We start from the raw sequence: 13,737 nt of genomic DNA, 5'->3' as shown, positions 1-13,737 counted from the left end.
CTTCTCGTTTCTCCCGCAGGAGTGACTTGGCCTACTTTGATGGGCTAAATGAAACCATTCTTAGTGCAGGTCTGGTCAAACCAAAACCAGGTGAGTCAGACGTGTACAGAGAGAAAACAATACAGCAAACTAAAATATGGTTATTTGTTTCACCCTGGTTTCTGACAGAATACCTTCAGTACTTAGAATTAAATGAGTATTCCAAAACTAAGTCACCATCAGTAGAGTGGGATTAATGATAAGTAAATAGATGAATGAAATACGAACTTTATGCCACACCGATTTAATTTCTTGGTTCACGGATTCGCTTGCTCCTATTTTTTGGAAAAAAAAAATAAAAATAAAAATTACTACTCAGCAAATTCTCACCATTGATGAAACCATTCACCAACTTTCTGGTGTAGCAAATTGGCCTTTATATCATAAGCTCCTTAAAGTGTGGGTACAGGTGCTGTTACTGTACAACTTTTTTTCTTTATGTTTTGGATTAGCCGTTACCTTTACCCCAACCATTTTACAATTTTTATTTTTATTTCGCCCTCTCGCTCCATATTTTTGATGAAAAAATCTGTGAACCAAGAAATTAAATTGGTGTGGCCTTACACTACGAAAGTTACACTACAAATTTCATGTAGGTCATTGTATTTGTCTAACAATGTCAGTGGTCGTCATTTTGAGAGTTTAGGTTCTACTGCTAATGGCCTTTGCCATATTTTTACTCCACACGTCTAGGTATATTCCAGCCACATATCAAGTTCCTCCTGTGCCTGACCACTCCAGTGGACATTGTTCTCCTGGGAGTCAGCTTTGCCAACTCTCCTGAAGGTACATGACCAGCTCAACCATCTTCAATGGGAATTCTAGGATAGATAGTCAAATCAAGGACACATACAGTCATGTATATAATGTCCGTGATCAAATCTATAGCTTTGCTTTTGGAAACGTGTGTTTTAGAAGAATTTAAGTTTTTAATCATTGTAGTTGTACTTGCTTGTGTCTGTGAAACTCAATATGTTCATTTTTATACATAAAAGTAGCTTAGTCCTCTGTCTAGTCTACAGAGACAAAAAGAAGTAAAGAGTCCTTTGATAGTTATCTTGTTGAAGATGTGAAAAATAACAACAAAATAACATATACATACAATATCAGGATAACATGACACTGATGGAATGTATATTGTAGTCGCTTGATGATGGCTGTTTCTTCGTATCCGAAGATCAATGGTAGGCAGACAGGTTGATTAGACGACCAGTCTGCCTGGCCTGCACGTGACTTTTTAAGGTGAAGGAGGGGTGTGCACTTCCTTCTCCACCCTCTCGTCTACTGGCGCACTAAGTCCTACAGGGACAGAACTGTTTTGCCACGTAAGACGGCCCCAGCAGATGCAGGTTTATTATTTGGAGTTTCCATCTCCTAGGAGGACTTCCGACCAAGGATGCAAGGGGTTCCTCCTACCACTGACTCGTGTGTCATGGCGGGTGCGTCATGCCCGAACATGCCCCTATGGCCTGTCACCACAATAAAGGCCTGTCACTGCCACTGACAGTAGTCGCTTGATAGTAAGGAGTCCTAAACTCCAGAAGAGAGACCGTGTTTCCCATAGATATTGATTTTGACTGGAGTCAAACATTATAGGTTGCCATGCATGTGATACAGGTGTTTCTGTGTCCGCAGGTGCAGCACCTGGAAACCAGTATGCAGAGATGCACCTGTTGCCAGACCCCCTGTTCTCCATCCCCTCTGACAACACCTACATCCTGAGTGTGGTGGGAACAGACAAGGGTCGGATCTTCCTGGCTGGGAAGGACGGCTGCCTGTATGAAATAGTCTACCAGGTAAGGCATACTCAGGGCTCGAAATACCACCTGCATATGCACCTTAGTGCAGGTAAAATTGGATCTGTGCCGGTATTTCTGGTGTCTACCTGCACCTAACCTGCGCTGGTCCATGTGCTGGGTTTTATAGATAAATGTCCCATATATAGTATGATGTAGGTGTATCTGGATTGTAATTAGCTGCCTTGACTGTTTCCACTTATAAAGTATAACTAAAAAAATAGCAATAGTTCCTGAACAATTTTAGTATGATCCATACTTCCTAAATTCATAGTGGTGCAGGTAAAATTTGTCTGGTGCAGGTAATTTTCAATGCTACCTGCACCAGTGCAGGTATGCAGAAAAAAGTATTTCGAGCCCTGCATACTAGTTACCAGTTTTTGAGGAAAATCTCAGTATGGAAGTTGAATCAATATTTCACAAGATATATTTTCAAATACTCCAAATAGCAATTACTCAAGCGACTGGATATGATTTTGGAAATGGTCAAACATTTCGAGCAGAATCCACTACCTTTCATCAGTGACAATGTGACACAGTATCACTGACAGGCTTTTAGCCAGGCATGCATCAACGCGTCATCTGGATGCACTTTTCTTAGAATAAGAAGAAATTTGATGCCCCTGGATGCCCTATACTGGGGAGAAAATCCATGACAAGCATGAAATTCTGATTGACCAGGGATGCTTCCAGGTCATCTGTGGTCACAACCTTCTACTGTGACCTCTGGAACAGTATTTTTGCCACTTGGGAAACCTTAGAATGCACTATTTTAACTTAAAATCATCAAAAACTCTGCACCATGGAAGCGGGATGCCCCCAGACCCCCTACAATAGTCACTTACCGTGACTCACCAGTAAGTTTGGCCTCCCTATTATAAAATCCTAGCTAAAAGCCTGATCACTGATGAAAGGTAGTGTCACTGACGAGCTTTAGTGGATTCTGCCTGAGACATCTGACCATTTCCCAAATCATTTTCAGTTGCTTGAGTAATTGCTATTTGGAGTATCTTATTACCTGGAAGTCTAACCTTCATCACGTGTCTTCAAACACTGTTAACTCGGACATGTACATTGTGGTGCGGTGGGACCGCGTAGCGCAGTGGGACCGTGTTCGCCCCGTGACCGAGAGGTTGCGGGTTCGAATCCGCCTGCCGTGTTACCGATCTTGTGCCCTTGGGAAAGGCACTTTACACGGCTTTCCTCACTATACTCAGGTGAAAATGAGTACCTAGCTTCGGCTCACGGTGATTTACATCATTCACCCGGACGGGAGACCTGGCGCATATGAAAGGGTATGTCACCCCGTAAGGGGCGGTATAACCCCGTCGTGTATAAACATGTGCGAACATGTGCGATCACGACGATGTCGACCGATGATATATGTTCATCTGTATCTCTGTGGATCTGCCGCTACCAGCCCAAAGCTGCCTAGGCAGATCCGTGTAATGAGTTGTATCATTGGCAAATAAATAAATAAAGATAAATAAATTGTAGGCCACTTCCCTCTACATGGTTTACTCTAGCTCTTGATTGATTGTGTGGTTATGTTGTATGTTTCAGGCAGAGGAGGGTTGGTTCAGTAGGCGCTGTAAGAAGCTGAACCATTCTATGAGTTCCCTGTCCTTCCTGGTGCCTTCCTTCCTCACTTTCTCATTCTCAGAAGAAGGTATGTTGTTAACAACCTCGGGCTTTTATATGAATGTATAAAGATATGGTCAAACTAGAAGTATGTGTCTTGGTACATATTGTGAACTGTCAAGTCCTGAGGAAAGGTTTACATGTAGATATACTGATAGTGTGTTAGGAGACTTTGAATAGCTTGTCTTGTACTGTTTTGCTGTCGTTGTTTTGAAACCAAAAAGGGTTGCTTAGCCTGTACCTTACCATACTTGATATTACTGTAATTGTATATAGAGTCTTAGACCATAAGCTTTACCATTCTATCACATATCTAGTGATAATGGTAGCAAAGTTAGCCTCTAGTGAAAGAAGCACAGCACCAAGTTGTTCTGATTTCCTTTGATATATTCCCTGTAGACCCAATAGTGCAGATTGAGGTAGACGACAGCCGCCATGTCCTGTACACACGGACAGAGAAGGGCACCCTGGGAGTGTTTGACCTTGGTGCTGATGGGACGGCCATGGGGCGGGTCTCCTGGATGAACCAGTCCACTATTGTACAGTATGCAGCAAGGATAGCCAGGTACGTGAAACACAGGGCTCTAGCCAGCGTCCGTTTTCCCGTCAATTGACGGAAATTTGCTGCATGTGACGGAAAAATTTTAAAACCAATCCGTCAACCTTGACAGACAAAAATCCTTGGTGGAAGCTACAGGCGGCTTGGGGACGCCGTCCACGGCCGTAAAAGCCACACGCTGTTTGTTTTGCTATTGTTATGATTGTTGACAATGTGTGTCGGCGCCCTTTCGCATACAATAATCTCATTAAAAACCCGTTTTTCAAGGTCTCAGTTCAGTCTCCCTAACTCTAGGAATAGTGTTTTCGCGACAATGGGAATTGGGTGACGGAAAAAAATTTCGAGCTGGCTAGAGCCCTGGTGAAACCATTGTGAAAGTCAGCAACATATGTACAGTATCAGTATGTTAGTAGTATTACTAGTTGGAGGGTCATTCCTTGAAAATTCCATTTTAAGTTCTAGTTTCGTCACTTTTGTTCAAATGATCTCTGGATCCTGTATTTTGTATATTTTTTTTTCTGAGAACTTTACCTATTCATCTGATAATAGACAGTAGCAGTATGAAATGATTCTTATAAGAAGTGAAGTTTGATATGAGTCGATGCCAGTCATGTGTGACAGTCTTTTTACTGTGATGGAACCTAGTTGACAACAATTTTTTTCCTACAGCACCATTGACAGGTCCAACTTCAAGTCTATTGTGCACATCTCCGCTGTTCCCAATACAGACTCTACCAACATACACCTGGTAGCTGTAACTCAAACAGGTCAGGTAGCAAAGTCTTCTAATTGCAATGCAGCATTATGTTGAACACCTAGGAAGAGAAAAACAGACTATAAATTAGTATAATAGAAACTGACGAAAAAAGTAATAAACGCAATGTGTCCTTGACAAGTATAATTTGTATTGATACAAATGTGATGTTGAATTTGTACTGAATGCATGATATTTCCTTAGACTTAGTGTATCCCTAACATGTTTGTTTTGTTGTTCGTCCAGGAGTGCGGTTGTATTTTACGACCAGCTACTTTAACCAGCCCCAGGCCCGCCCCAGTATCCTGGCCCTGGTGCATGTCCGCCTGCCTCCTGGGTTTACTGCTACCGCTGCACCTCAGAGACCAACCAACATCCACTCTGCCTTCTATGGGAAAGGTAGACATGGTGCCATGGTTGTAGCCAGCCTGAAATCATTTTCAGTCCCCTTGATTTTGAATGGGAATCCTATCGAGCACCGAAGGCAGGGCGTGACGTTGCGCGTCATTTCTAGGGAGTCTGGGTCCCAGAAAATTTTGAAATCTAGACCTTTTGAAATACTATTTCCTGCATTTTGAGGTGCAAATTTTGATTGTAGACTAAGCTGTTCAATGGCATCTGTTTTCGTGAAGAAGAACACATGGGTTTCAGTTTATTCATATCTTTACATACATGTATCAACTTTTGTCTGTCCCAGGGGACGGAATGGGGAAAACTTTTTTCAGTCCCCAGCTGCAAAATTCCTTCAAAGGACTGAAGGACAGGTGCTGGCTACAACCCTGCATGGTGCTTTTGTAGGACTGTTTTAGTGAATAGCATTGAAACAAAGTTGAACTTCCTTCCAGGACTTAAAAAAAAAAGAATGTAGCTTCTGGAAGATCATTTCAATATAATGTATAATAGAAAGTTGACAAAAAAATAGAGAAGAGTGTTGTCTACACAAACCTTTCACCAAAGAAATCTACTTTTAAGTATTAGATCCATGTAATAGTAATACCCTTTTGTTGAAAGAAAGTTAAGTATTGTTCTATGATTACTACCAACACAGATGAGTTTCCATGATAATGCGCAAGTCTTGTTGAGGTGAGTTGTTGTGAAGTTGTTGTAAGGGAATGTACTTGGTTCTGCCACCTCCAAAAATTATTGAGTAAGCTCCTGATATACTACTATCATGTACCTTGTAGGTTCCACATTGCTGGCCTCCTCTCAGGCGGAAGACTCAGACATGTTGTGGTGCCTGAGTACGGACACTTTCCCCTTCCAGATCCCTCTCATGGAGACACAGGTCAGTTGGTATGACCTATGAATCTTGACCTTACATTTAGGACTTCAATACCTTCAGGGATAAACAAGTCCACTAGCCCTATTGTCCAGGGCAAGTGAAAGTGCTGTTCGGGCAAGTGCATGACCTACCCCACTTGTCCGATCGGGCAAGTAAGATTTTTCCATTGATTTTAGTGCAATTTTGATGTACTTGTTACTTTTTACAGTCATGACATCAAGCAATTGTCTACAGATAATTCCATTGCTGGAAGTGAAAATGCATAAACTAGTAACAGTGACATTTGAATTTTGCGCAAGTGAAAAATTGGTTCGGGCAAGTACATTTTTTATGTGCTTGCCCGATTGGACAAGTGGATTTTAGAAAACTTGTTCAACCCTGACCCTTTTTTAAAACTACATTCTGTCTTGGTAAACGTTTTCATCTGTCGACGGTGTACCATGGAGGTTAAAATACATATTTCTCCCACAACTTTTGGTGATAAATGTTTAACCATCTATAATATGTATTCTATCAGCACCCTGTTATCATAATATTGTAGATATGTGTTGTTTTGTTGTTACCACAACCTGCTAGCCGCCATGCTAGATATGAAACTGTTTAAATTAAGGGTAAACAAACATCTCTCTTCACAATTCAGTAATGTAACCCAAAACGCTTGAGTGGCTCCATGAGCCTTGTTTTGCGGTGACCTCTAAGTAAATAAAAAAAAAAAAAAATGATAGAGATTCATGGTCGGATATCATTAATGGCACCTCTTACGAGGATGAACTGATCTGAACTGAACTTGTTGTTATTCTTATTTGCTATCACTTCCCTTTAAAGGGGCATTCCACTCCAGAAGGGAGTTTTGTTTTCCAATAGATAATGTGGCAATGAATACATAATCAGCCGTATTTTGTGGAATTCACCTTGGGATGAATTACGTGATGTGTACAATAATGACACTCACTAAACCCATGCAGACCCTACCCATGCATTCCCTATACGTATAGACACTGTGTTTATTGTACATATTTTCGGAATAAGTGAGGTTCGCTAAGCAAACCGAGAAGGCAAATTGCTCATAAGATAGCAAAGAATACAAGAACAAGATTTCTTAGCGAACCTGAAATTAGTTTTGTAACCTTACCTAAAAGTTTTGCATTGTATTCAGCCATAGGATTGATTCAATTAGAAGGTACTTGGGGAGTTTAGTAGAAGACTGAATGCTTTTGAGGCATGTGGAGCAACTGGGTACTTAATCGTATAATGTGAAGTAGTATGCAGTTATCACTTCCTAAGATTAATATCTATCGGAAAATAACACTCCCGTGCGGATTGGAATGCCCCTTTAATGATAGGTATGCTCAATTCACAAGAATCCTCAAATATGAAATAATTTTGATTTCCAACAATGTTGCCCACTTGTGAATAGGTCACTCTTGGTATTGACGGGAGGACTTGGGTTCTAACAGAGGTGTCAGACGTGGAAGACTTTGGGATCTTTGGGCCCAAAAATGGAACTCCTCCCCCCAAGTCCATCCCTCCAGTTGTAGTGAACCAACACTGGTTACCTCCTAAGAGATACGTGGTGCTCAGTGCACAGGTGGGTATTCTTTAAAAAAAAATGATTTTGAGTGACAAGTGTTATAATGACAATGAACTTTATTACACATTCAGGCTCAGCATTTGCTAAAAAAAACACCCAAATAAGACAAAAGATTAAGCTATATCCCATCTATGTCTTCAAAACTTCTTAAAACATGCGTTTACAAGTTTACAGCGTTTTTCAGTTGCATCATAGTTCCAAGATATATAATATGCATGGACTTAAATTCCTTTGTTAACTGTTCATATTTCTTATCTAGCTGTAGAATTTCACCCTGTATCTGTTTTAAATACTGTAAATGCAGAAATGTTCGCGGTGGATTAATGTTCGCGGTTTTCGCGGTGACCACTTCACCGCGAATTTAAAACCACCGCGAACATTTTTCTATAATGATATTAGATTGCAGTCTATGGTGTTACCGCGAACTTAAATCCACCGCGAAAAGTCCTTTTTCCCGCTACCGCGAAATTAAATCCCCGCGAACTTAAAAACATTTACAGTATGCTTGATTTGTTTTACCTTTCTTACCACAGGGAAGCTACTTGCTGAACCAGCTGCGACCGGTTGACCAGCTGAGGCAGTTGTTGCTAAGCAACGGTGGACCAGACTGTGAGGAGGTGGAAGCCTTCTTCAAGCTGCTGAAAGACGAGCAGGCCTGCGCCACCTGTCTGATCTTAGCCTGCTCCAAGGCTGCCAGCGACCAGGAGGTCAGAGTTTAGACACCTATGTCTACCTAAGGCCTAGGAAAAAAAATGTTGTGTTTCCTGTTTCCCTACCTTCCCTAGAAAAACCTGCCGACCCTAGACTTTTTTTTGGGTGGGCAGTGGAGTCACAAAGCTTCCAGTTAGAATTTTTATTCAGCCTGCTTCCTATTGAAGTAAAAACAGTCTGCTTGTCCTATCTAATGAAGGATTAATGTATCTATTGTGCACAAAATCAAAGTTTGACATTGAAAGACAAGTGTCCTCATGCATTTCAGTTTCCTTTGTTCAACTGTATTGTAATATGTATCACTAGATTTTTGGCTAGCCTAAAAAAAATTACAAAAAAAAAAATATCCCCTACCTACCGACCCTAATTTTTTCAGGACTGAAACAGGAAACACAACATTTTTTTTCCTAGGCCCTATGTCTACCTAACTGTTATTCCTTGACTTATTTCATTCCTTGATCTTGCCTTTAACATGTAAAGATCATGTTGAATATAACAACTAGTCGGATGAATTGACGACACGTCTGTCTTGTGAGACGATCAAACCAAACTCTCCTTTATTTCCATAAGATACGGGTAACGTTCTATTCGTTCTGGAACTCCGTTTGCTACGCTCCACCGTGTTCTATCGACACGTTCCGTTACAATCATACACATCCTGTGCAATCTGCCTCATACTTGCTGTACAATAACAGGGAATGGCCAGTGCCCACCAAAATGTGGCTTAGGACAACTGGATGTGCGTACTTAAGGACATTTGAAGAATTACATGTCTGTTGCGCTGACAAGACTGAACTCGTAGCCAAGTCTCTTCTAGGTACAACAGTATAGAAAAAAAGTATTATTGGACTTTATTATAGTACCAGCTTTTTTGAGCAAAAAAATGTTTTGGATAATCCAAGCTTTGAGACAGTTGTAATTTCCTTTTGAGACACTTCTGGGATACTTAGGAAAGTCTGCAACAAAACTTTGAACTTTGTGCTAAATTTCAATCCTGACATCAGTTGAGGTCAATCCTTGATCAGTTGATGATTAAGCCATTTCAAATGATATTATCATGTACCTCTGTAACAGACAGAGTAACAGTTAGACTATTTATTTCCTTGCAGGTATCAGAGTGGGCAACTCGAGCGTTCTTCAGGTTTGGGGGTGAGGCCCAGTTTGCCTTCCCTGTGGCTCCAGACATCACTAACATGGGGCAACTTCCAGGTGGTGGATTTAATACTCTTTACCTCATAATACATACTGATATCATCTACATTGTTTGAGTAACCAGGTCCTGAACATGTCAAGTCAACATGATAACAGAATAGCCAACTTTCATATAATATTATTGTACACACTTAAAACAATCTCTTTTCATGCTCAATTTCAATTAGTTATTAACCTTTCCATGACTAACAAGATTTTTAAAAAATAGACCTCTTAATTGTGAGTTGAGCTGTAGAAGTATTATTATTGTGGAGGAAAATTCTCATTTTATGTGCATGTTTATCTAGACATAGGGATGTCCCCAAGCCCCATGCCAGGTGCACCCAGCCCTGTGCCAGGTCTGCAGACACCTGCTGCCTCCTCAGGTGCGTCAGGTGCTCATGTTGTTGTTAGCTCTACAGGTGGTTGTGTCATCAGTAGTGTTGGACCTGGACTTTGAAAGTTTGTCAGAATAAGTGTAGAACTGAAATTTGGGATTCTAAGTAGTTTTAAGGCCTTGTGGAAAGGAAGAAATAGGATTGAAATGGAACTTCAACCAGCCATCCTCAGTGTCACTGACGAAAGACAGTGGATGCTGTCTGAAACTGTTTGAAAATTATATCCAGTTGCTTGAGCTTTGGTGACATTGAACAAGAATTTTCTTTTAGTTTCATGATTCTTTATGAATATTTGGTTTTAATCACTTGTCTGTCAATGTTTTCCTCAGCACTGTTCCAGAGCACACCCTCTGCATTTGTGACATCCACACCAGCCAATCAGCAGCTCCCCTTCAGGTCACCTGACCCCAGCAGCACAGCTATTGGTCCAGAGGTGAAGTTCTCGGGGAAACACAATGGCATCTGTCTGTACATGGCCAGGATTCTGGGGTGGGTTCAGCTACATCACTTCTGTCTAATCATTTCATTTCAGGGAGAAAGGTCTGTGCCAAATGGCTACAATGTTTAAAAGGCTGGCAAAATTTGGACATATTATTTTTTGTGGGCTGCTAGAAAGAATTCAAGTTTTTAGATTCACAATTTTATTAAAATCTTTGGATCCAATAACTATTATAATTCCCTGCATGTATCTCAAGTTCTGCCTAAATGATAATGTACCGTTTTTCAGGCCACTGTGGGAGAGTCAGGTGGTGTTCGAGACCAAACAGCAAGGCCAACAAATGGTGATTAAATTACTGCATTGTTTTTTTGTACAAATGTTGCATTGATTGCACAAAGATGGAGAACTCTTTACTTTCATTTGACTTCTGCTGTGAGCAACAGATTGATATAAAAGTTAAGTTAGTGAAAGTTCTCCTTGCACCAGATGGTGCATAGGGCAGTGCCCATCTGTTTCAGTAGCCCTGAGCCACACAACTTTGTGCATACATGACAGCAGGGGGCTAGTCCACAGGTAGTGGTGTGTGTTTAACTTCCATACGCTTTCCGAATGCTGAGTGCTAAGCAGAGAAAGCAGCATATACCAATTTTTAAAGTCTTTGGTATGACTCGGCTGGGGATCGAACTTAAGACCTACCGAATGTAAGGCGAGCGCTCTACCCACTAGACCATTGCACTGGCGCAAGGCATTGTTAGGTTTTCCAAATTCCCAGTTACAAGAATACTGTAAATGTATTAAAGTTCGCGGGGATTTAATTTCGCGGTAGCGGGAAAAAGAACTTTTCGCGGTGGATTTAATTTCGCGGTAACACCATAGACTGCAATCTAATATCATGATAGAATAATATTCGCGGTGGTTTTAAATTTGCGGTGAAGTGGTCACCGCGAAAACCGCGAACATTAATCCACCGCGAACATTTCTGCATTTACAGTATGAGTTGTTTTTCTGGTTGTAATCATGCTTTTTCCCCCCAGTTGTGCAGTACAGTAACAGGTGAGGGGCTGGGTTGGGTCCTGGACGAGCTGAGAGGTCTGAGAGACTTCATGGAGAAGAACGCGCTCTCCTCGGGTCCCGCCGCCGCCAACGGGTTCGGATCGCCTCGCAACATCCACCAGAGGATGCTGGGATTCCTGCGGCCAGACGCGGGTGTGTCAGGTGCTGGCCAGGTGCAGCAGCAGCTGCAGAGGAAGTATCAGAGTAAGAATAGCTCCATTTTTTTAAAAAGAATCATTATTATTATATTGCATGCATAGTCCAACTATGCTTCTTGAGCAAAAGGTCATAGCCCCAGTCCTCACTGTTTTGACTTACCCAGCTTTTGGAGTAGTAGCTTGTCTGCTATAATCAAAGGTGTAATAAGGCCTAGGAAAAAAAATGTTGTGTTTCCTGTTTCCCTACCTACCCTAAAAAAACCTGCCAACCCTAGACTTTTTTGGGGTGGGCAGTGGAGTCACATAGCTTCCACTTAGAATTTTTATTCAGCCTGCTTCCTATTGAAGTAAAACACTGCTTGTCCTGTCTAATGAAGGATAAATGTATCTATCACGCACAAAATTAAAGTTTGACATTAAAAGACAAGTGTCCGCATGCATTTCAGTTTACTTTGTTCAACTGTATTGAAATATGTATCACTAGAGTTTTGGCCAGCCTAAAAAAGAATACAAAAAAAAAAAAGTTTATCCCTACCTACCGACCCTAATTTTTTCAGGGCTGAAACAGGAAACACAACACTTTTTTTTCTAGGCCTAACACTATTTTTTTTCCTTCTATTTGTATCAATCTGTGTGTAGTGTGAGATCTGAGCCCTTTTTGTTGTGTATTTCCAGCTGAGGCCCAGGGTGCAGAGAAGGCCTCCCTTGTGCAGGTACAACAGTTGGTACATCGGACATGTGAGGTGCTGGGACTGTGGAGGGCGCTGTGTGAGCACCCCTTCCAGGTGGTAGCTGCTGGGTTACCTAAGGTGAGCCCTGCAAGTTTTTATATCTTTTGGGTCAACTTTTTTATTTACTTATGGCTCACATTGCGCAACTATCAGAGTTTCAGATATGTACATACTAGATATATGCTGAATTTCACTTTGAATTTCACTTTAGTTTTTGTAAGGTTTCTTGTTTCTTGTTTCCACTAATTGTTCTTTATGTGACAATTTTCTTTACCAGGAGATGCAAAACCAACTCCGTGGTCTGCGATTCAGGGATGTGATTGTGAATGGAAAGGAGGTTAGGAGAATTTGTATTTTGTTCATTACTAAGGCCACACCAATTTAATTTCTTGGTTCACGGATTTTTTCTTAAAAAAATATGGAGCGAGAGGGCGAAATAAAAATAAAAATAAAGATTGTAAAATGGTTGGGGTAAAGGAAACGGCTAATCCAAAACACAAAGAAAAAAGTTTTCAGCTTGAAAAAAGTACAAAAACACTATTCTTGTACAGTAACAGCACCTGTACCCACACTTTAGGAGCTTATAATATAAAGGCCAATTTTCTACACCAGAAAGTTGGTGAATGGTTTCATTAATGGTGAAAATTTGCTGAGTGGTAATTTTTATTTTTATTTTTTTCCCCAAAAAATAGGAGCGAGCGAATCCGTGAACCAAGACATTAAATTGGTGTGGCCTAAGTGAAAATTGTATAGTTAGTCTTAGCTAAGTTTGATCATATCTTGGTAGGACAAATCTAATTGGCTACCTATAGTTAAACAGTGATGCCAAAGTCTAGTGCTTGTTATGGAAAGTTTCCCCACATCTCATAGCATTGATTTATTTATTTTAGCCCTTATTTATTTCCTGTTACCCTTCATTAGATCCTGAGTGCTCTCATCACCTGTTTGATCAACCGTTACCTTGGTGACGATGCTACAACAGATGCCATCAGCTCTCGTCTGAGGGAGGTCTGTCCCTCTCTCTACAGCACTGAGGACGCAGTCTGCTCTAAGGTCTGCTTTCCTTTCAACTTACTGTAAATGCATTTAAGTTTGCAGGGATTTAATTTTGCTGTTGGGATAAAATAGAATGGTGGTTTTGTGTGTGCTATTATGTACTAGTAGTGCTTTAGTCACATACAATACATTTCTTGATAAATGTGTTCAAAGATTGGGTCCAATTTCTGCTTTAAGTATTTGTGCGTATTTGTCGTAACGGATGTCTCCATTACATCATAATACTGCACAGTTTATTGTATGTACATGTACATGTAGTGCTTAGACAATGGGACAAGAACTTTCGTGGTGTTTTTGAGTTCACTGTGAAGCAGTCACTGTGAAACCGCGAACATAAA

General features: G+C 40.9%; 1 protein-coding gene across 1 annotated transcript in view; it reads left to right on the top strand.

Annotated features, from left to right (window-relative positions):
* The window catches only part of LOC118432547 (nuclear pore complex protein Nup155-like), a gene marked incomplete in the record, with an annotated part of 32,662 nt that overhangs the window by 4,746 nt on the left and 14,179 nt on the right, over window positions 1-13,737 (top strand). The window contains 18 exon segments of the mRNA XM_035844167.1: window positions 20-90; window positions 733-825; window positions 1,675-1,835; window positions 3,399-3,504; window positions 3,876-4,041; window positions 4,705-4,802; window positions 5,036-5,188; window positions 5,974-6,074; window positions 7,489-7,659; window positions 8,196-8,369; window positions 9,483-9,582; window positions 9,873-9,950; window positions 10,292-10,451; window positions 10,690-10,744; window positions 11,436-11,658; window positions 12,288-12,421; window positions 12,621-12,680; window positions 13,265-13,396. Of these exon segments, the coding sequence (XP_035700060.1) occupies window positions 20-90; window positions 733-825; window positions 1,675-1,835; window positions 3,399-3,504; window positions 3,876-4,041; window positions 4,705-4,802; window positions 5,036-5,188; window positions 5,974-6,074; window positions 7,489-7,659; window positions 8,196-8,369; window positions 9,483-9,582; window positions 9,873-9,950; window positions 10,292-10,451; window positions 10,690-10,744; window positions 11,436-11,658; window positions 12,288-12,421; window positions 12,621-12,680; window positions 13,265-13,396 (2,236 nt within the window).

The sequence above is a fragment of the Branchiostoma floridae genome, chromosome 15 (assembly GCF_000003815.2).
Source record: "Branchiostoma floridae strain S238N-H82 chromosome 15, Bfl_VNyyK, whole genome shotgun sequence".
Classification (NCBI taxonomy): domain Eukaryota; kingdom Metazoa; phylum Chordata; class Leptocardii; order Amphioxiformes; family Branchiostomatidae; genus Branchiostoma; species Branchiostoma floridae.
This window is presented reverse-complemented; position numbering and strand designations above follow the sequence as displayed.